At 33.6% G+C, this 23662-nt stretch overlaps 1 protein-coding gene and 1 long non-coding RNA gene across 3 annotated transcripts; one reads left to right on the top strand and one right to left on the bottom strand.

Moving 5' to 3' along the window:
• Positions 1-1154: 1154 nt before the first annotated feature.
• On the bottom strand, positions 1155-4109 carry LOC107914994 (armadillo repeat-containing protein LFR). Of its 2 annotated transcripts, none has more exons than XM_016844078.2 (8): positions 3772-4109; positions 3463-3629; positions 3198-3340; positions 2862-3115; positions 2242-2347; positions 2014-2152; positions 1802-1929; positions 1155-1661 (listed from the first exon to the last, which is right to left on the bottom strand). In XM_016844078.2, the coding sequence occupies exons 1-8, from the start codon at positions 3950-3952 to the stop codon at positions 1406-1408; spliced, it is 1374 nt and encodes a 457-aa protein (XP_016699567.1). In that variant the 5' UTR covers positions 3953-4109; the 3' UTR covers positions 1155-1405. The 2 variants fall into 2 exon arrangements, with proteins under 2 accessions (XP_016699567.1, XP_016699566.1); XM_016844077.2 differs by having other exon boundaries at positions 3463-3632; positions 3772-4082.
• A 5241-nt stretch (positions 4110-9350) lies between these two features.
• LOC107916200 (uncharacterized) lies at positions 9351-10164 on the top strand. Its single transcript, XR_001689418.2, has 2 exons — positions 9351-9655; positions 9954-10164. It is a non-coding gene; the product is annotated as an uncharacterized lncRNA (long non-coding RNA).
• The last annotated feature ends 13498 nt before the right edge of the window (positions 10165-23662 follow it).

Here is a 23662-nt window from a genome sequence, read left to right as displayed (position 1 = left end):
GTTTTCCCATAAATTGACTAAGTTTTCTTCAAAGAATAAACCAATGTTTTAGTTAACTATTTTAGAATTCCGATAATTCTACCAAACCACTTTGGTGGCCAATGTAATCTCCTAAATTCGGATCTAACGTCTAGGCCGGATTGGAGAGTTTACAGGCCTTGTGACCCAAGAAGCTAGGCATCCTCCCAATTCCTGACTGAGGATAGAGTTCATTTTATTGATATTAGATAAAATAATAAATTAAAATATTTCAAGAAATATTTGCTAATGGAAGTGGTAAAGATCATTGGTTAAATTTCCCCTTTTATTTTTCCAAAAATAAAAAAATGGAAGACTTACAATAATTTTTTAATTAAATTAAAATACAATAACAATTTTTTTATCCAAAACTTGATTTTTTTTTTTGTAATTTTCTAAAATTTATAACTTATTATACTTTTTAAATGTTTATGATTTTTTATTACAATTTTTTAAACTTATAAATTATTTCTTAATGTAGTTATAAAGATAAAAAGGTATCAAATCAAATGAGTTATTAATAAATTACAATTTACCACATCAACACCGTCAAACTTTTAAAAGCCTTAATCAAGATTTTCGTTGATATCACAATATTTTAACTCAAAATGAAAATATTGAAATCCAAATTGCTAAAACAATAACATTCGAGATAACATGCTAGAAAAATTCAAATGTTATCTCGAATCGAGCTAAAATCTTAAAAATAAATCTGGCTCAAGCTGAGTTTTGAATATCAAGTTTCGAGTCAAGGATGAACCTTTTACCGCACTTCGATTACACCCTTCGCAACCACTGTCTAGATCCTAGATCGTCCTATGCTCCTTTGCTCAAGGTAAAAGTCAGCTCAAAGGGCAAATAGGGTTCCAACTTCAAAGGTTTTGCACTTTGGATTCTTTTATCGGAAACAGAAAACAAATGCAAATGAGGTCATCTCGACGGCATATATGGTTGACAACACTTTCCTAACCTGACAATGAAGCTTAGGTTTTCATGGAAATAACCATGACTACAAAGCATATGCTTAATGAAGTGCAGGAACTTATGCGTGAATCCTTACTAAGTTATATACACATACTCAAAGTCAATGGGATATTATCCAATCCCGATGAGGGCGAGATTGTTAGCAGAAGTAGTTGCACAACATTGGTTTTATATAAATTTCAGTTATTATCAAGAAAATACTACAATCAGTACACCAAGCGGCTTCAAAGGTAGCTTCATGAGGTTTAAAACTTTTAATACATTACAGAATCACAAGCACAACATAAATAATGATTAGTCTAAATCTAAATATAGCCAGTACGTACCCGTCAGTTTAGGGTCCATGTCCTGATATAACAGTCCACTTAATTAGAGTTGAACCACTGAAAGTGTATTGTCTTGATTACATGCCCCAAATTCCACGAGCTGCTGCAATCTTGTTGTTCGGTTTTGAAGTCAGCTCAAACAAAATCCTTGCAAAGGTATCAGAATGTCTACCATCTGAAAAAAGTATCTCTGCAAAAGCATTTTCATAAGCTAGCAGTGATGTCCGGTTCTGAGGATCAGATGCAAGGTGCTCTATTATCATTGCAGCTTTCCGGCAAACTTCTGGCACTGGATGCGGAGTCTTTATCACTTTCAGTATACGATCAACAGCCCTAAATTGGGTGAACATATGTACACAAATAAGATAGCCCTTTCAGCTGTAAACTTTAATAAATAACATGACTATGCATTACCATCTCCATGCTGTCATCCATACTTCCAAAAAGAAATAATAACAATAATAATAACTTACCATCTCTCACTAGCAAGCTTCAACCTGCAGTCCATATTGAAATCGACAAGGTTATAGAGTGCACCAATGGCAGCAGCTTGGGCATCAAATGCCTGCAAGCTCAAAATATCTACTAAACGCTTGTAAATCTGCAGTTCATCATCAAGTTTGTATTAATATTTATAACATGATTACACCTTTACTTAAGAAAATGTTGCAGCAGAATGCTTTACCTGAGGAACAAAAGGAAGGAGGAGGGGTTCATTATCAGGGTTTATAATCATGCGCCCAAGAAATTCTGCAGCTGCACAGTGCCAGGCTTTGACTTGAGATCCTAGCATCCCCATTATAGCTTGAACTGCACGTTTTTCGCTGTTTGGTAAAACAGTAGATATAATCATCAACCAAAAGTTATAAATTAGAAAAACATGCACTCAAGCAATAAAGGATATCAGGATTACGTTATTTTAATGTAAGATGGCTTTGGTGAACTGAAAATCCGAAGGTCAAGCAAGGGAGCCAAATTAACAATTGTCTCAATGGCATTTGTGACAAGTTCCTCATCCTCTGTCAAGAAAAAAGAACTTTTAAGAGCACACAATAACAGATTGAAAAGGTTAAGGTAATTTTTGCAATTAAGTATTAGAAGAAAATTACCATTACACACACAAGAAAGACAAATTTTTGTAGAAGCAGAAAAGGGAAATAAGAAGAAAAATGAAAATATTTTTGATAGCAGCAATATAGCCCACAAAGTTCCCACTCCACTGCTCCTGATGATTCACCTTTGGTCTACACATAGTAAATTCAACAGCACAAATTTCAAGACCACTCAAGAAATACAATAATTTCCCTTTGCTAAACTATCAGTCTATCACAACCCAACAAGTTTAAGATTGTTGCATCTGAAGACATGATTCCAGTTCCTGATAATCCTTGTCGGTGCAATGAGCTAACCAAGATCTAGATCTAAAATTCTTATATCCTACCATAGAATCTAAAAAAGTATATATTTTGAAGGATGCAGGCATAAAGAAACACTAAAATATACAAAGAAGGGAAAAAGAAGGGGTTGTCTCACCTACAATGTGATCTTCTATACACTGAAAAACAGTTTCCAAGCAATGCCTATGTTGAGCCATAGCAATTTCATTCTCTGGCATGAAAGAAAAGTTGCGTATAATATTAGAAGCAGCAACGGCACACTGCTGTTTTTCAGCTCGACCCTCATCATCTAGATTAAATAGACCATCTTCGTCAAGCCACCACTCAGAACGGCGTCGTTTACTGGTATTCTTTTGTCCTGATATTTCAGCAGCAGAACCTGGCCCCAATCTGTCATTCCATAACAAAAGTCCAAATTTATTTCCCAATTCTTAAAACCCAACAAGGCAACAAAAATAATTTTCAAGCCTACCCCGAATGTGGTAGCAAGGCAATCGATCCCAATGCCTCATACTCGTTGCCAAATCCTGTTATGACAGAATTTGCACCCAATGTTCTAGTCCTTTGTCCCTTTCTAAGTTCCTTAGGCAGGGCTATATCACGCCAATCATCTATCTGCTCCATATCAAAGTCTAATAAATCCCAACTCAGACGAGAAATAAAAACCAATAAATCAAAGTGACAACAATTTACATCACAACATAAAATTAAAGTTCATAAAGACAGAGAAAACATACAATTTGGAGAAGAGCATCGAGCAAGCCGGGTATTTTGGCCAAGCAGGCATCTTTACGCATATCATCTTTCTCTTTAAAAGAGAGCAATGTGAGAGTATTCAGAGCCCAAGTTAACTCACTCTTCAACCCACTTTGAAGTGCTAGAACTATCCTTTTATTGTTCTGCTCTACTTAAAACAGCAATAACAAATTTAAAACACAAATTTCAGATAAAATTACTAAAAAAGTAATAGTAAATAAGCAAAACTGCTAAATAAATAAGTTAATGGACTGCTTTTTTTTTATAGTTCTGTGTTTAGGGTTTATTACCAGAGAAGGAGTTGTGGATTTGAAGAGAAGGGCCGAGGAGAGTGGACGGAGCCACTGAATCAGCAGCGGAGGCGGAGGCTACGCTAGCAGCTGTGCTTCCAAATGGTCGGCCTCTCTTCGGCGGAGGTGCGGCGTTGCCACCCCCCGAGCCACCTGATTTGCCCTGCTCTCTCTTCTGCATATCTTTGTTTTTCGATATGGCGGAGATTTGGTCTGGCGAATCTGTAATTACCTGGATCCTGTAACCCGATTCACAACCTTTTGAATTTATAAATAAATTATAACTAGTTTTACTTATGCACACGATACATATGTTGTCAATCCATACTAATATTTAGAAAAATATATCAAAAAAGTTTGTAAAATTTTAATTCACCCATTAAACTATTCTTAATTTTTAAGACGCAATAAATATAATCAATATTGTTATTTAAATTTTAAGTGAAATAATAGGCTCTCAATTTAGTTGTAAATATATTAAAAACTTGAAATTTTTACTTATTTTTGTTTTTTTATGTTTTTATATAACATTTAGAAAATATATACATATATTGGGATTGACACTAAAAACATCGTAATTTTCACCATCTTATTTTCATCATTTTCACCAAAATTTATTTAATTTTCATATCATTTTTATAAATTTATTATATAATTGTTTTCACTCAGACCATAGGTATGTCATAATCTATTTATTATTTAAGAATCAAATTGAGTTATGTCACCATCAATTAAGTGTAATAACCTGATGGTGGTGTCGAAAAATACGATTTTAGAACCTCATTTATGTAAATCGAGTCCATAAAGATAAAATAGGAAGATGTTCGGAGTTACTATAAAAATATATTAAAAATCGGTCAAGTAATTTAACTGAAAAAAATGTTAATTAAAGCTCAGAGACTACATTATAAAAGTCTAATTGCTATTGGGTTTTAATTTAGAAATGTTACAGCCCGTTTTTCAATGGTGTCGAAAATAGTGGTTTCAGAACCACAACTCCAACGTATTAATCCGTAAATATTAATCATTTAATATTTATGATGTCATTAGTATTATATTAAAATTTGGTTATGAAATTTTAACATTTAAGTAGTTAATTAAACAAAAAGGACTGAAATGTAAGGATTATAAATGTTAGTTTCTATTAATTGAAGAGTTAAATAAATTATAGTATAAGAAAATAGTGTACCACTTTGGTAATTAAACCATTATGAGAATTCGTGGACATTAGTGGGCTTACAAATTGTTAAAGATTGATTACTATTAAAAGGGTAAAAGAGTAAATTATTAAATATGTATATTATAATCAAAACATAATAAAATCAATTATCATATTCTTCATTAGCAATTCACCATTGAAACCCTAGAAGAGAAGAAACATATTCAGCAAAACTTTGGCTTGATGATTAGGTAAGCAAACTTTGCCCCATTTTTAGTAATTTTTATGTTTTTGGATTCTTTTTAGTAATTTTTATGTTTTTGGATTGGTATTAGCTTAATCTAGCCAACCCAAGGATCAATTCGTAAAACTGTTAAATTTTAAAATTTTTGCCATTGAAGATTTGAGTTGTTTTTTTTATTGTTTATGGAGGATTATGAAGCTTTGTTGTTAAATTTGATTATTTTGTAAAGTAATTTTTGATGATTTAAATGTTTAGGGATTAAATTGCTAAAGTAATAAAATTCAAGGACTTGATGTGAAATTGTTACAAATGCGGGCTGTAATGGAAGCTATTAACATCCGGGGGTATGGGTTTTCAATAAAATTGGTTTATTTGCATGATTAGGGCCTAAGGACTAAATTGAATAAAAATGAAAAGTTGAGGGTAATTTTGTAAAATGTCAAAAAGGGACTTAATTCAAAAATGACTTGAATTTTTTTTTGATTTATTTAATTGAATGAAATTATTATTTTAGATCAAGAACGTGTTAGAAATTGAGGAAAGTAGAAAGTAGTTGAATAGTCTTTGTACTTTTGTTGTTATAGCAAACTAGTCCGGTAAGTTTGTTTGGTTTAATTGATACATATTAATTGATTTTATATTACCTTGACTACCTAAATGAATTTGTGAGTTGTATAAATACTGTGTTATGGGATATTATGAAATGATGGAAGCAGAGAAGATGAACTATGGAAGACTTTGGTGTTTACTGGATATATTGAGGTCCTGCATTTGTTGCGGACTATTTCGATATTATATTTGGTGTGCTGGATGGACTGGCTCATATGAGCATACGGGGTGCTGGATACAATGTGCTGGATGGACTGACTTATACGAGCATATGGTGTGCTAGATGGATTGGATCATACGAGCTTATGGTGTGCTGGATGGCTAATGGCATAATTTTACATTTCTTATTATTCCTTTGACTATGTTTGTGTTCTATGTAAGATAGTGAAATGTGGAAAGGAATACGTCTTATTATAGTTATTTATACCATCGAAGGCTCACCTATTGTAAGCTACGATTGATAGGATTTATTGCTTTATATCTTGTTAATTGAATTAATATATGTTCGGTAAGATTTATTGTTTATCGACGAACTTACTAAGCTTTGGAAAGCTTACCTGTGATTGTTGTTGCCTTATAGATCACATTTTGTAGACAGGAGATCGGATCACTGAAGAAATCACACTATCCTAAGGACTCGTTTGGTAGATTTTGTAATATTTGGCTTATATGGCATGTAATAGGCAAATGGCTTGTTGTTATGTTTTCAAAACTATGCATGATGCTTGGTATTAGATGTTAAAGGTAGTTGAATAGTAGTATTATAGTGTGTTTATTGTATCCAAGTGATTGTTTATGAAATGGTAATAAACATGCTAGATTGGTATGATATAGTTAAAATTGGTTGAGTTGTATGTGAATTTATTATAGAAATGAGTTAGTCTGATGGTATATGAAAGTGTGTCTTATGTTGTGTTTAATAGGTATTGTTTAAGCATGGTAGGTAGTTGGAAATGGCATGATTTGGTTGCATTATTGTGTATTTAGGATCTTATTTATGCAAGTTATGTTATGGTGTAGGTACTTGTGCATTTGCTTGAGAAACAAGCTTGAATTTGGTCATTTTTGGGCACACATGGGCAACCCACATGGGCGTGTGCCCTGAACGTGTTAGGTGTAGGGTACACACAAGCTGACACATAGCTTGCGACACGGCTGTGTGACCCAAGTTAGTGAGTTACATGGTTCAGCACACGGGTGTGTGGGGTAGGCACATGACCATGGTTGAGCCACACGGTTTGGGCTCTGTTAGACACACGACCGTGTGACCCTTGTAGTGAAAATTTTCAATTTTTCCCTAAATGTTCTAAATTGTTCCAATTTGATCCTTGAATGTTCCTAACCTATTTTTAAGGCATTGAAGGCTCGATTTAAGGCCCATAAATGTATGTTCTATTTCATTCTGAACTATACATGTATTTATGAAATTTATTTGATAATTAGATGCAAATCGATATCAAAAAGTTTTGATATGTATGGTAATACTCCGTAACCTTATTCCGACGATGGAAACAAGTTATAGGTGTTACAAGAAAATACTTTGGAACCTAGTTAGCAATAATCCAAAGGAAAAAATGATTACTAAACCATTTTTCTTTTATAAATTAGTGGGAAGTGACGATGAAAGTCAATAATTATGTTAATTATGATTAATATATATTTCTTAAGTTAATAATTAATTAAGATTAACTAGTTTTATTAAACTTTAAACTAACCATAAATAACGTGTAAGTAGATGGAAAGATAAAATTATCATTTTCCTTAAACTTCCACCGTCCACCATTAAAGAAAAAAAATAAAGAAAACTTCAACACCTAAGCAAGCATTTGGCCATTCAATTCATCAAGGTAACCAAACTATTTTCTTGAATTTTTTTTATAGATTCTTGATCAAGAGAGTTTAATTTATGTTAGCTCAATTAATCAACTCGAAATCGCGAACAAGGAGGGTGAACTGACTTTTAAAAATTTGTGGAAGCTTGAAAGGAAAGATAGAACAAATAGACACAATGATTTAGAGTGGTTCTGTCGAAACCATTTTTATTTTTGGAAAAAACAAAAATTAGTTGTCGATGAAAAATTGGGAGTCGCCACCAATCTTTTATTAAGGTATGATTGGATCACCTAAAAAAACGGCTTTGGTCTACAAGTTTTAAAAAATGGGTTCGGGAGTAAATTATGTACGAGGAAGGATTAGCACCCTCGTAACGCCCAAAATTGGTACCAAATTGATTAATTAATGTCTTGAAGTCGAGAGTTTGAAAATATATAATCCTTAGCAAAAAAAAACTTTAAAACGTTACGTATTAAGACCCTTATCATTTCAGAGAAGGAAAATATCACACCCAATGTGTTAGGGCACGACATTCTAATTTCCCCAAAAAAGAATTAGGCTAGAATACGTGCAATAAAAATTTAAAAGAATATCCATTTATTCAAGATTTAAGAAATTGCGGCCCAATACGTTAGGGCACAATTCCTTCAAAGTCCCAAACTTGGAATATTTCCTTTATTATTTTTAGCAAAAATCTTCATTTCGAGAAATCAATGCGTCACATCCAATGCGTTAGGACACAACGTGTTGAATTCCCAATAATGATTTCTTATTTTTTTTGATTAAAGAGAAATGTTCGATTGCTAGATTTAACGAATAAAATCGGAACCCAATACGTTAGGGCTCAATTTCCTTGAAAATCCTAAATACAAGCATTCGCTCAATTTTGAAAAGTTTGAAATCGAGTAAAAAAATGATGTGATATTAGGTTGAATGCATGTATAAATGCCACAATAACAAATACAACAATAATTATAACAATGAGATAATAACATGAAGTTTAAACAAACTAAATTAAGACAAAAGAAAATATAACGAATGACATGTAAAATATCAAATAAATGAGCAAAATAAGTAAAATAAATGAAATTATGAAGAATTAGAGGCATACAAATGAATTTTCATGTAAAACTTTGATTTATAAAATTTATAATGTATTTATGAAAACATAAAATATATTAATAATGTCAACATTATCAAAATTCAAAAAAAAATGTATACATGAAAAAAACATTAGTTTAAAAATATAAATGCGCATAAAAAATAAATAAATATCTTTTGAAAATAATTGCAAAAATAAAAAATAAAAAATACATTATTAAAATTAATTAGGAAAATAATAAAAAAACTAAATTGAACAGTAATTGAAAATTTTTGGGGCAAATCCGCAAATAAATGAAACCCAAATGACTAATTTGAACACGTGAATTACATAGAGGGGCTGGAGGGGAAATTTTCCCCTCTCCTCTAAAACGGCGTCGTTCGAAGATGACTAAATTGAAATTAAAAACAAATTAAAGGCGAATTTTTTTTAAAAAAACTTAATTGTAAAAGTATTAAAAGGCGGAGGGGCTAAAAACGCATTTTTCCCCTCCGCATCAAAACGTACGGATCTTGGGTCCGGATCGGGTCGACGCGCGAATCCCACCTCCTTCCAAACGGCGTCGTTTTGATGGGCTTATTTAAGCCAAATTTAAACCAAAAAAATTTCATTTCCCATTCTTTTAAAAAAAAACAAAAAAAACTTTTAAGAAACTCTTCCCCCCTCTTCAGTCATCCGGCCTAAGTCCGGCGTTGGCCGGTCATTGGCCACCACGCCGGCCATCGGCCACTGGTGGCGGCGCCGCCGTATGCGGTGGTCGGAGAGCCGAAAATTTTAGATCTGACCCTTCTAAAGCCTTTAAACTCGAATCTAACCCCGAAATTGCCAAAATATTGATGGAGAGGGCCTAAATCTTGAGAAAACCTTTCGGTTTTCGACCGTCAATCCTCGGTGATGACTTCCTCGACCATCCGCGGCGGTTACGACTCGAATACAGGTTATTTCCTTCATTTTGTATTTATATTATTTATATAAATGATAAAAATAAATAGATATAATGAAAAAAATAAAATAGAAATACAAGTATCAACCTTTAATCGACTATGCTCTCTGTATTGCGAAAGTAAAAACCTCCGTTTTTTATTTGATTTTTCGGCCACTATTACAGTATGTTTAATGGCTTTTTATAGCCATTCTCAAAATATATAAAGAAACTAATCTGCTTATATTGATTTGATTTTCAAATCTTTGATCTTTTTTTCCATATACTGTTTATTTCCTTTTTTTGTGCACAGATGAAGATTCGGGGGATGAGATTCGGAGGGCGAGGCTAGGTGGCTGCGGCGCGAGACTCATCACAGAAACCCTAGGGTTGCTGATATTGTGTTGGGCCATTGTTTAGGGCCTCTGCTTATTTCGGGTTTTGGGCTACATAGGCCCGTTGTAATTTGGGCCCTTTTAAGCCCGGGCAAAATCTGTTATTACAGGTTCAGTCCCAATTGCCTACTCCACTACTAATGATTTTTCCAAATTCACTAATCTGTCTAACCTTTTAGGACAAGGTTTAACCTTACAACTCCTACCAAAACCTTAAGATAGAACCCTTTCAAAAAGCGACACAAAAAAGCAAACTAAGAATTGATCCTTACAAGATTGGATTATTTTCCAATTTAGCACAAATGAATTAATAAAACATTTGAGTTGAATAAAAAAACAATGAAAACTCACAAGTGTGTACAAGAAAAGTATGAAAGCTTTAAGCACAAAGGTTATTTGATTGAAAATTAAGGTTTGATAATTTCTCTTGTTGTTGTAGGACCTTTTGAGGATGATATTTATACTCCCAAATTGATTTCCAACTATTGTGGTTGTTGGAATATTGAGTAGAGCCGTTGGGGATGAAAATATCAATGCATTAATGTCACCTGCAAGAACAAGTATCGGTACTTTTTTTACGAGTTCGATACCAATAGCATTTAATGTCTAATTTAGTGACCGTTGGAACCATCAATATCGATACCCGGAGAAATTTATCGATACCAAATAAAAGGTATCGATTCTATATTGATACTTGATAAATACTTTGAAAGTGAAAATGTTAATTTCGTATCGATACTCAAAAATTTATCAAGAAAAGTATACCACTATCAATACTTGAAGAAATTTATTGATTCCAAACAAAAAGGTATCGATACCGTACCGATACTTGATAAATATTTTGGAAAATAGAATGTCATTTTTGTATGTCATCTTTGTATCGATACTGAAAAAAGTATCGATAAACTTGTGAATCCATCAATACTCATTTAAATTTATCAGTACTTGACAAAAAGTATCAATACTTTTTGGCCTAGAGAAATTTTAACTTGTTTGAAAAATGTTTGATAGTTTGTTTAACTAATTTGGCCTTAAAAAATTTTCTAAGTGTAAGTTCAACAATTTTTCTTTTGGATACTATTTAAATTAGAATTTTTTCCAAGTTCTGTTTAAAATAATTTTTATTAAAAAAATCATATTTTTTATATCAAAATAATTTTTCAAATAAAGATTGGTTCAATAATTTAGCTAGCCTATGTATCAATTTCTTCAATTGTTAGATGTTTAACAAGTTGCCATTAGAGAGAGATTGATGAATTAGACTTGAAATTGAAGAGACTATTAGGTAGTGAACTTAGATTATGTTAAGGACTAAGTTAGAAATTAAGTTAAAGCTTGTTAGAGAACTTTGTGACATTAGGGACTAAATTAGATAAATTGAAAAATATCATGAAATAATGTTATAGATAGAAAGTATGAGGTCCCTAATGAGAGGATGTAAAATTGAATTTTAATTTGATGTTAGATATGGAGAAATATGTGTCACCCGGATATAGGACCTAAAATGAATCAAATGCAAAATATGTGATTATGTGTTTGAATGCGAACTGATATCGTTTTTATGATTGAATTATCAAATATAGCTAAAGACTATGTCAGGCCATCTCGAGAAAATGAAAAGACGAGAATCGTAAACAAGTGATGAAAACTCGATTTGTAGTTTTCTGATTCGAGTTTGATATATAAATACATATGCTTATATACATATATGATTGTTGCAAACTTACTATCGAGGTAAGTATAGTACTGTGTCATAACTCGATTTATATGTGATGATATAGTATGTAAAGAATTAAATTGAGATGAACATGTATATGATGTGTAATTGGAACACTAGCTACCCTATTAACTGTCTTAGGTAGAGTTGAATATAGTTGGCATGCCATATGTTGGAAAAAAATTGGTTTGAAAATGATTTTTTGTCATAGAGAAAAATTAAAAACTTGAAAATCGAGCTAGTTTGTAATATTTATAACAATAAACTTTTCACAAAAAGTATGTGTGATTTATGTGAGACGGATTGTCACACTCGAATTTTTTTAAGGTCTCGATTTTAAAAGAGAGTCGGGAGTTAATTAAATAAAATAATAAATTGGCGTGCTCTACTAGAAAACTTGGAAATTTTGATGATTAATTGATAATTAGTTGAGATCTAATTCTAGTTTGGTTAAGTTGGAACTAATTCCTTAGTGGGAGACAATATGATTAGGGATGGTTGGTTATCTGGGGCTGTGGCTACCTGCAGCATAGGAATATATATATGTGTGAGAAGGGATATTTCTGTTATGGGATTCTTCTCAATTCAAATTATAATATTCTTCTCATCTGCATCAACTTCTTCGGTTATATTGAAGAAGAGGAAGTTAAGAAAAGCTTTGCATGAGACGGAAAATATGAGACTCAAGTCTAAAAAGTAGAGAATCCAGTAAGCTGGCAAGCTCCTAAGTCTCTCTGTACTCATGGATTAGAGAAAGAGAATAAGGATTCCTAAAAATTTTATGTTTATGGGTGATGGGTTTTTAATGTTTTATTATCTCCGGTTTAGTCGATATATGATTGTCATGCTTAGCTGTTGCTTGGACGAAGGAGGCTCTGGAGTTTTGGACAAGCTAAGCTGGTAAGGATGAAAGATATAAAGTGAGTTTCTATACTCTACTTTTGGATGATTAATGGATGAGTGATGCTTGTGTGATCTATGTTTATATCTGCTCTAGGATCTATTTGAAACCTATGATAGTACATGATTACAGTGAATGAGCATGACATGTTTGTTTAAGGTTGTATGAATTCATGAAAGTTTTCAAGTATGTTATGTATGATAGAACTATGTATTGATGCATTGAAGTGTGGCGTACTCTGTGAAGAAATTGTATTAGGAATGTTATGCATGAAATGTATGTTTTAATATGCAGAGTACGAAGGGAATCACCTTGACAGGGTAGATGGAGTTATGAAAATTGACGAAATGGAGGATTGGGTGGATTGTTAAGGGATTCAAAGGAGTTGGGCGACATCGTGAAAAAATTATCTATTGGTCCTTTGGAGCGACACCGTATTGACGATTATCTACTGGTCCTTCGGGATGACATTGTGTTGACGGTTATCTATTGGTCTTTCAGAGGGACACCATGTAAACAATATATAGGTCCTTCAGAGTGACACTCTGTAAATAGTATATAACCTCTTCAGGGCGACACCATGTAAACGATATACATGTCTTTTGGCCTCGAAAGGGGTTTATTGATTTTTCAGAATAAAAAAGTCCATGCCATGGCATGATCTAGTGGTGAACATGTACACATGATAGGTTGGAGTTCACCAGGGTAATGAACAGGGAAGCCTACCAGTGCATTCAAGAGAAGCCACTGTATGAATTGCGGGACGAGCAGTTTGATATGAAGTAATGCGTGTTTGAGAATGCGAGAAAGAGTGTTAATGAAAGGACTTCTAAATTAATAAGGCAAGAAGAATTAGTAGAAGACTTGAACGTGGACACGAATGAAGAGAATGGGGTATTTCCTTCAAAATTATGAAAAATAAGGATCTGCCATTAGAATTCCACCAGAGTTCATAAGTTAAACTTGTATTTGCAAATTATAAGTCGGGCGATTATGCAGGTTGAAATCCTAGGAATTGGTGGGTTAAGAGGACATCAATAGTAAGAGGATTTTGTCAAATGTGTTGGTGTGCAATACATCAAAAAAACAGCAAAAGACGTGGATTGTCCGTCAGGACTTTCTAGTGAGGGACAACCACTTTGGACTATTGATTATGGAAGTCTGCCAAGGGAAAATCCAAGAAGGATATAGTCTGTCGGGAATTATCCACTATTGAAAGTGTTTTAGTAGAAGGTTATGAAGTGGGAAAACCTCACGAGACTATCTTGGGGGTACATGTCTGCAAGGAATAGGGAGTTTACGTAATCGCCAAATCTCTTATTCAAGTTATTAATGAGAATATCAGTAAACGGGTCTAGCTTAGAAGTTGGGTTTAAGTATAGGCTAAGTCACAATAAGAAAATTGTTGAGGTTATATAGAAAGTCTATTAAGTTCAGTGTGGAAAAAAGGGGGTTAGGGTATAGATTTGTAGTTATGGTAAAATATTTGCTAATCCTCTAATGGTAGTCAACAATATTTAAGAATCGTATATATGGTTATTGTTGATGAGTCAAACCAGGAGAGGAAAATAGAAGTCTGAAATAAAGCTAATCAGGGACAAGTCCCAGAGGAAGGTGTTATCTAGGAGAGCATACTTACGGCTAAGTCAGTATATACATATGCCAGTAGTTAGCTTAAATAATACAAGTGACGGTAGTAAGAGTAAATGACGTCCAATTTAGTCTAGGTGATCGCCAAATTATCTTGTGAAGGACGTGTGGGTACTGTCGTTGCCAGATAAACCATGAAACCTCCTAAAATAAATAGGGAGATAAATTTTGTGTATCAGTCATTTAATTATTTATTTAACTTTAGGTCATTCTCAAACATTTTAGTATGGACTCTCACTAGGTTCATATAAACTTATGTGTGTTTTATCTTAAATGTAGGGTCAAGGAAAGGCTTGAGAATCGTATAGAGGGATCAAGCAAGGCACTATCTAGTTCTATGCGAAGGGCATGATGGTTGTATCATGCATATAGAGGGGCACCTTGAGAGGCTACGCCTTGGAGGGATTGGTCTAGTGTATTGTTCTGATTTTTGACTAAAGTTGTAGTAAGTGTTAACATACGCGTTTAGTAAGCAGAGTGTGTAACACCCTAGACCCGACCAGTTCACCAGGTCCGAGGACTGGGTGATACAAGGACCCAAATAACCTAACAAAGACATTGATTCTACTATAATTAACTTACTTAAACTATTAAGTTACACACCAAATTATATCAAGAAATATAATTCTTTTAAAATTTCATCCTCACAAACTTAGTAATATTTACAACACTAAAACTTAAAATAAAGATCGTTACATTTGAATCGATCCCTGAGGTGTGGCCTCTAAGGGAGCCTATCTATACACATGAATGACGTCCACGCCCCTCCCATAAACTAGCGGTGTCTGGCTTGGTCCTTCCACTTGATCCTCAAGTCAAACCTTTTTTCTTTCAAATAAATAGTAATTTTGTAAGTTCAAATGAACTTAATGAGATTTTGCAAGACGGAGCTATAGAAAAATTTTAGAGTCTTTAAGAAACAAAGTTATAAACAAAGATTTCAACTCCCTGTTCATCCTTAGCCGTCCGCAGATTTCACTGGCATGGTTGATGCCTTCCCTTTTTTCCGTAGCTTATCGCTGGCAGACTTATTCTCTATTTGAGACATAAACACATTCTTTACGATAATGGTTCTCTATGATAAGGGCTTGCTTACGCCTCATCCCAGTTTCCTTTACTCCTTAACGAGCTTAATTCTCTCAATTATTCAGACACTTGGATGTAAATTTCATTGCCTACCACTGGCTGTCTTCCACTTGTGTTCCCTAGATTTCAGTGTTGGGAAATATGCCCATATTATAGTAAACATGTAACTGTTTTCTATTTATTTGAACGATAAATAAATAAATAAATTTAATTTCACATTTCACATTTCACTATTATGTCTTTTGTATTTTCTGTCTTTTATATTTTGTATGCATAGCAAAATTGTGGCATTGTAAAGAACGCTTACATTGCGAGAAAAAAAACTTACTTCAGTAGTTAATCTAAATGAGTTCGTAATCCCGTAAAAGAATCAAAGTGAACATTTGATTCAAATACTAAGAAGGATTATTATGTCATCTACAATTCCAATTGAGGAGATGGCTAGTCTTGGCTATCGGAGCAGTTGACTCCACAAGTAGAGACATAGATGCATTCATTAGAAGAATGATACATTAGATTGGACCAAAAATGAATTAATTCTGAATCTGTTTGTTAATTAATTCACTTGCGATGTTCATGGTGTGATTTTCCTAAATTCTGAGTTAGTCACTGACCATGCAACTATGTGCTTTGATATAAGTGGAAGCTTATGCTCTAAAGATGATCGAGCCCATAACCGATATTTTGGGTACATGACTTGTGTATGGCATGACTTTACTAGCAATAGTGGAATTCATAGCTCAATTAAAAAGTTAATGATATCCTCTCATTGGCATTATGTGGATTGATAAATATGGAACGTAGCCACGGGTTGCTTGTTCTCGAATGAGCAATTTATCAGTCATTTGTTAACAGTGATCATATTAATCAGTAAGAAGACATAATGGTGACAATGAGATAAAATAGGATTGTGTTGAGTGAATAGATTTAACTCAAAGGAATCAAGGATACCATATGAGGGTAACACACACATGACGAGGTCATTGGATAATTCAGTTGGATGAATTGCTTTCATAAATAGTATATAATAAGGAGTTTTCAATCATGGTACTTCTTGTGGACTGACTCCATGATTAAGTAATTGTGAATTATCAGAATGATGCTTCTGGACATAATTGCAATAACTAGAGCCTAAATGTATATGTCCGATTGATCCCTCCACTAGCTCAATAAAAGCTCGATTGGACTGCGTTTGAATTAGAAGAAAATTCTATGAATTTGGGAATAATTTAATTTAGTCGATTTATTCGACGTGGAATTAAATTAGGTGGTCATGAGAATTGGTTGAAAAATTAATTAGAAAAATCTAAGTAATTTTTGGAAAAATTAATCAAATCAATTAAAATTAATATGATATTTTTGAAGTTAATTTTTAGGACAAGCAATTGGCCCAATGAGTAATTGAACTTAAAAATTGGACCTGAGATCGTAAATTGGGTCCGGAGCCCAAAACCAAGACCAAGACCCAAAAACTGGTTGAATTGGGTCCGGTGTGTGAAATTGAGCTGACGGTCCAACTAGTGGCAAGATCGGACTGGTCGGGTTGTCATTGACCCGGACCGAATCGGTAGCAGCCAAACCGGCTTGGGTGCTGTAAGGGTGTCGCACCTGCATCACCAATCACGGCAGTGTTTGTAGCTGCGACGGCGGCATCCTGGTGGCTAGCGACAATTGTTCATCAGTGGTTGAGTAATGGAAGAGTTACACTCCTACTGAGACTCTACTAGAAAATTTTATTTCAAATTAATTTTTCCAAAAATAATATTATTTTAATATTTCAATATTAAATTAAATTTAATACTTATCTTAATTTTATTTTATTAATTTAATATTAAAGTGATTATCTTAATATTAAATTAAATTTAATGTTTATCTTGTAGATAAAGATTCTATTATTTTAATAAGATTTAATATTAAATTTAATCTAATATTTATCCTGATAAATATTATATTAATTTAATATCAAAGTGATTAAGTTTAATCAAAATTGAACTCTCTAAACTCTCCCTATATAAAAAGAGTTTTGAGCCATTACTTACACTTGAATTCAAGAGAAAGTTGTAGAGAGAATCCTCTGAAGAGGTTATTCCAAAAAATTTCTAGAGATATTTTTCTGATTTACAACTTGACCCAAAATTTTAGAGAAATTACAAAATTACCCCATTGATAATTTTTGTGAAAAATTTTCTAATTTGAAGCAAGCCCGTACTGAGTAGACGTGAGCTTGAGGATAGCGGAGAAGACTACTCGGTTGAAGTGCTCATCCTAAACGAATCAAAAAGGTACAATTTTGATTAAATATTTATTACTTTAGATATCACAACCAATATCTTGTTTTGGAAAAAAAATTTAAAATACTAGTTTTTCTCTAAATTTATTTTTCGTTGTGTTTTTCAAACTCGTTTTTCTACAAATGGTATCAGAGCTAGGTTGTGTTTTATCTATAAGTATAAATAGATAATCAAAATAAATTTCTCTTCTTCTTGAATGATTTGATTGCATAAAAAGTGGCATTCTTTAGATCTTATGCATGTTTTGAGTTATATATGAGAATGAATGGGATATTATATATTTGTTATATAATTGTTTTTTTACCGAGGTTGCGATTATTAGGAAATAGACTATGGATTATCATCTCCACTTAGGGCTATTTTTTTTTAAATTCATAGAATTCTTGTGAGCTGAAAACAGGCATAAGACTGAAATGTAATATTTCCAAAAGAAGTCCATGACGAGGAAAAGATGCGATGGCGGTTGGAGACCCAATGAATGTCTTGTGGTGAAAAATTATGTAATTTTATTTTTCTATTTATTTTCTAGATATAGAACCATGGAAACCTTGACTGACAATTTTATTTTAATTGTCTATCTCATTTTATGTATGTTTTATAATTATTTATAATATTATGTAATGTTATAATTGTGATATATATATGAGATAATCCATAGTTGATCGATTAAAACATAAGAAGTGTTGTAATGAGAAAATACATTGTTCTATTCACTTTTTTAGGTTATTCGATAACTGTGAGAAGTGTGGTAATGAGAAGGTGTATGTCTAGGATTGACTCTCTCTAGGAAAGGCTTGGTTTTTAAGCGGTCAAATTTGACTCACCTCATTTTCTTAGGACCTCACCTGGTGTACAGTTCGCATTCACTTCTTCAGTTTTTCCATTAAAAGAAAAACTGTGGAGAATCAAAATTGTTTATTTTAAGATTGATTGATTCTTGTGAATGGATATTATAAAATTGCCATAGCATGCCATGCATATATTGGAAGCATGTCATTTAGATTAGGTAAGAATGCCATTAGGACTATTGTATGATCATATTATGACCTTAGGGGCTAAATGAGGCCTAAATGTGGGCTAACGTACTTAGTAAGTTTGTAGGATACTATTCAAAGGAATAAGAGCTCGAGGTTGGTTGCCATGTTGCGATATAAGACAAAGTGCCAACATTCCAAGACTGCTTTTGGTGTTGTGACACAACTAGAGGATGTCATGACACACCCCTGAAGTTGAACCTAAAGCCAAAGTATACTGCCTTCAGTGTCGCAACACAAGCACTTGGTGTCACAATACTGGCCTTGTATGGGAAATAATTATGAGCTAAGGGCAGTTTGGTCCGTACAATGTATTTTTATGTAAAAAAGTCAACCGATCTAAGGCTAAAGACGACGGCCAACCCTAACTCTATAGATAGGCTCTTTAGACACTTGTTTAGGGAGAGTTTTTCAAAGTTTAGAATTTTTTTGTAATGTAGTTTTCAGTTATTCTTAGGCTTTAGGTTTATTTTTAGTTCTTTCAATTGTGGTCATCGAGGAATCTGATTTATGGATTCAGCGAAACTTTTTGTGGATTTTGCGCTTCATTTATTGAATACAATCAGGATCTCTCTTTAAACTCTTATTCTTGATTTGCTCTCAATGTCTGTTCATTTTATCAAGTTTATTATGTTTATGAAATCCATGAAGAACTAATCCTCTTATGGGGGATTAGTAAGTGGAGGTGTGATTAATTAATTACTATGTAAATTTTCTTAATAGATTAACTATTTGGGAAAGGAAGAACTTAAACCCTAAGATTGACAACAATAAAAAGTCATTTAGGTGGGAATTAGCCCAAAATTGGTATGGTCTATCCGTAAACCCCTTACCCTTGAAACGGTTTGGACTGTGAGGTCGAGAGATAAGTAGTTATTGCGGACTCATTAGTTTAGTGAAAGATCGAGAAATCCTGCTAGGATAGCAACTAGCTGATTGAAGGAAAAACTAGAAATAGGAATTAGTTATGATCACCGAAGCTAGCTAATCACCCATACTTAGATTTTCTTGAGTTCAGATCTTAGCTTTCTGAAGTTCATGCTTTTATGTTCTTTTATTTATTTTCTTATAAAATCTAGTTTCTCTATTTTTATTTTTACCATCATATAATTTATTTAAAGTACTAATTAGATCAATTCTCGTTTAGGCTAAAGTTAATTTAGTGCTCGCCTCCTTTGGGTACGATCCTTGGAGTACTTACCTACTTCGTTGTAATTATATTACAACCTGACCTGTATACTTGTGGACACCGCCTCAAATTCCTATCTTTAGTTGCAGTATTCACACTTTGGACGTTAGTACGTCTAGAGGCGATAAATATGAATAAAGCATAAGATATTATTCTAATATTTATACAAGAATTAGTTGCTCAGGCTAGTGAAATATAAATAAAAGAATAAAATAGAATAGTAGAGAGAATGCTCATAGATATTATATCAAAGCGCGAATCCAGAGCAATCTCCGCTCGCAATTGTCTTTACATCTTGAATGGAAAAGTTTCAACTAAGCAAATATAAATGAAAAGAAAACTAAAAACGGTGTTTGATGAATGGATTAATACCCTAATTTGTGTACAGAAGCCTCTTATTTAAAGGATAAAATGTGTGCACTTTATGCCCGATATGCCCCCAGATACTTTGGGTGCAAGAAAGAAATAAAATCTATGAGAATCTGTCAATATATAGTTGCCGACGTCATCCTTGCTTGTGACCCACGTTCAAGCTATGGCTCAATATAAGCTGCGTGTCGTGCCATAACAGTCATTTTATGGCTTTGGACATTTTTGTCATGCTTTCACAGCTCGGGAATCTTGTGCAATACTCGTCCCAAGTTCCTGCATCAATTGGGCCTAAAATTAAGCCTCTTACACACTTAAATACACAAATTAAACCTACTTAAGGCCTGAGTCAGCCTAATAGGTCATCAACACTAAAAATGTGTTAAAAACACTTATTTTTACTAACTTTTAATCCTAACTACTAAATACCAAAAACGTAATATTAAATTATAAAAGTACTACAAAACAAGCTCCTTAAGTGCGAAAATAGATCGAAATAACTACTACATTTGATAGCAGGTCAATATTGTAGGCCGATGAGTCATTGGACTGCCCCAGATGTTGTAACATTTATAGGGAATTTTGTGACACCTAACTTTGAACCAAGAGGGGAAACAAATAACCGTTGATGTCGCAACAACCACTACTCTATGTCATGACATCCAACTTCGAACCTAAAAGGGGAACATTCAACCATCGATGTCGCGACAACAACCACTCCATGTCACGACATTAAACGTTGAACCAAGAGGGGAAGCATTCGGTGTTCAATATCGCGACACTAGCTATAAGATGTCGTGACATTGATCTGACAAGGCCTATTTATCAACCAAGGGTGTTTTTTTTTCCACACAATGATAATTAACATGTTTAGCAACTTGTAATTAACCTAATTTGGTCATCTAACCTAAACACTATAAATGTTAGATCTCAGGATTTCATTAAGGGAGTCATATCTTAGTTCATAAAATTAAACTTTCGTTTTTTTTGTTCTTAGGGTTTAGATCTAGTTTTTAATTTCCATTCAGTTGTAAACATTCTTTGAATTTCAATTTCGATTTTAAGTTTTATTTTCTTTCCTATTTCATTTTATGGATCTTCTCTTCACCAATTTCAACAATCAAATCATTAATCAAGGGTTAAAGATTCAAGAATACGACAATATCTACAGATTTTAATAATCTCTTCTCTACTCTTTATTTTATATTTTCTGAATGTTTAATAAATTGCTAGGAAATCTTGCATTTAGAATTGATTAGCTTGGGAATTAGGGTCTGTATTTAGTTGGTTGGAGTAGATTAAGTGGAATAAACCCTAAAATTGACGACTCTAGGAAATTACTTAGGAAGATGAGGCCAGAAGGATAGTCTGTTGTGAAAAAACTTAATCTAACCCGATTTAGTTTATCTGGTTAAAAGATAAGTAGACTAAGTAGATCAATTAATTTAGTTATAGGCTGAAAGGTATTAATTAGTTTAACTGTTAGCTAATTAATTAAAATCCTAGACTCAAGTTAATCATGAACATAGAAGTGATTCACCCTTTTTGCCTGTTTAATTGATTTTTTATTTTGGTATTTCGTTTCTATGATTTTATTATTTAATCAACTTCTTTTGATTTTGTCATACTATGATTTTGATGTCAATAATATTAGATCTGTTTAGTGTGTAAGTTCTGTTAGCAATTTAGTTTAAACAAACCTCTATTGGGTACGATCCTCGGAATACTTTCGAAGTATTCATTGTAAATAACAAACTATAATACACTTTTACCTATTCACTTGTAGGCACCACACGTATCATATATATATATATCTAATTACAATTTTCTAAGCCCCAACACACACACATTGGGGCATGGTTAGCCAACTCCTATAGGAGGAGGGGATCTAAAATTCCCCTATCTTTCACCTTTCGAAGGATCTTGGTTAAGGAGTTTTTTAAGGGGGTGTATTCGTCATATTGCCTCCATGGTCCTTTAGATCTATATTCCTTATCACTTGTGAAGTTAAGTTGTTTGCATTGCGAGTCCCAAGGGTGACCCTCCAATTTTTATCTCTTTTTCTTAGGCAAGGAATGCTCCTCGTTATTGACTCTTAGGGACTTGTGCACCATTTCCTTTTACTTTTTATGTTTTCTTTCCCATCTATGATCGTCTTTTTTGGTTGAGGGGTTCGAACTATTAGCGAAACTTATTGCTGCCAATGTCTTCGACTTTGGCACATTTTCTTGCCATGTCATACAACTAGAACAACTTTCTCTGATCTATTGATCATGAGGTTAAATTTCAAGAACTAGTGATCTAGGCCTGCAATGTAAGCCATAATCGCTCAATCATCGGTGAGATCCTTGACTTCTAAGGTTTTCTGGTTGAATCTCTTGGCGAAGTTCACGAGTGGTTGCCCTTATCGTTGTCTTATTGCCAACAAACTCTTCTTAGACTTTAAGGCCTTTTGTTGGCTAAGAAATGACCCATAAATATCTTTGCCAATTCGTCAAAATTGTTGATGGAACTCAACGACAACGTGCTGTATCAATTCATTGCATGACCCTAAAGAGTCAAAGGAAACACCTTTCACTTTAGCTCATCAAGAGCCCCAAAGATTTCCATGTATCTTTTAAACTGTGCGAGGTGATCCACGGGGTCCTTCCCATCAAATTTCATCTTCAAGACATTGAAGTCGGTAGGGTATCCTACGGTGGCAATGTGTGGGGCCAGGGGACCATTGGCTTCTATAATCCTTTCAGTGTGTCTTAAATGAACCATTTGCAAGTCCTACATCTCTTTCCTAAGGACCTCGACTTCATTTCCCTAAGCCATTTCTCGCGTTGAGACTGGTTCGAACACGTATTCTTGGTCTCTCCTTGGTTGTTCATTGTGAGCAGTTGTAAGGTCTACCCCGACCCCTTCTAGTCGAGTTGTTCCTCTATTGGCATTTCACTCTTGCTTGATCGAGGAGACCCTTTCTTTTTCGTTCTCTCATCATATCCTACCTCACCTCTTGCCATTCAAAAGCTCTTGTATACTACACTAATGCAGTTGCTCTTGTTGTTGCTAGCATTTGTAGAATTCTTGAGATTCATGGAATCGCTCCTAGAGCATTCTAAATTGTTCTTGGAGCTCTAATATTTTCTGAAGGTTAGGATCTGGGTTTTGGTTGGAGTAAGCTGGAGGTTGTTGGTATTGTTGTTGCTAGTAGTACTGAGCATAATAGTTGTAAGGGTCATAATGGTAACATCCTTGGTTTGGGTTGATTTGTTCATGAGCCATATCCTGGCCAAACCGAAGGTTTGGCCATGATTTTGGGTATAGCCAACAAGAATGTTGTTGTTGGCATCTACCATTTAATTTTTTTAAATATCATGAGGCGAAAATGGTCCATGGTCACTG

The sequence above is a fragment of the Gossypium hirsutum genome, chromosome D10 (assembly GCF_007990345.1).
Source record: "Gossypium hirsutum isolate 1008001.06 chromosome D10, Gossypium_hirsutum_v2.1, whole genome shotgun sequence".
Lineage (NCBI taxonomy): Eukaryota > Viridiplantae > Streptophyta > Magnoliopsida > Malvales > Malvaceae > Gossypium > Gossypium hirsutum.
This window is presented reverse-complemented; position numbering and strand designations above follow the sequence as displayed.

What these genes read in the sequence shown, in the direction of transcription:
- LOC107914994 (XM_016844077.2), bottom strand. Translation starts at nt 3,952, where the DNA reads ATGCAGAAGAGAGAGCAGGGCAAATCAGGTGGCTCGGGGGGTGGCAAC. An exon ending in AATCCACAACTCCTTCTCTG is followed by an intron (nt 3,633 to 3,771) that starts GTAATAAACCCT and finishes TGCTGTTTTAAG; the next exon opens with TAGAGCAGAACAATAAAAGG. An exon ending in TCCTTCCTTTTGTTCCTCAG is followed by an intron (nt 1,930 to 2,013) that starts GTAAAGCATTCT and finishes GATGAACTGCAG; the next exon opens with ATTTACAAGCGTTTAGTAGA.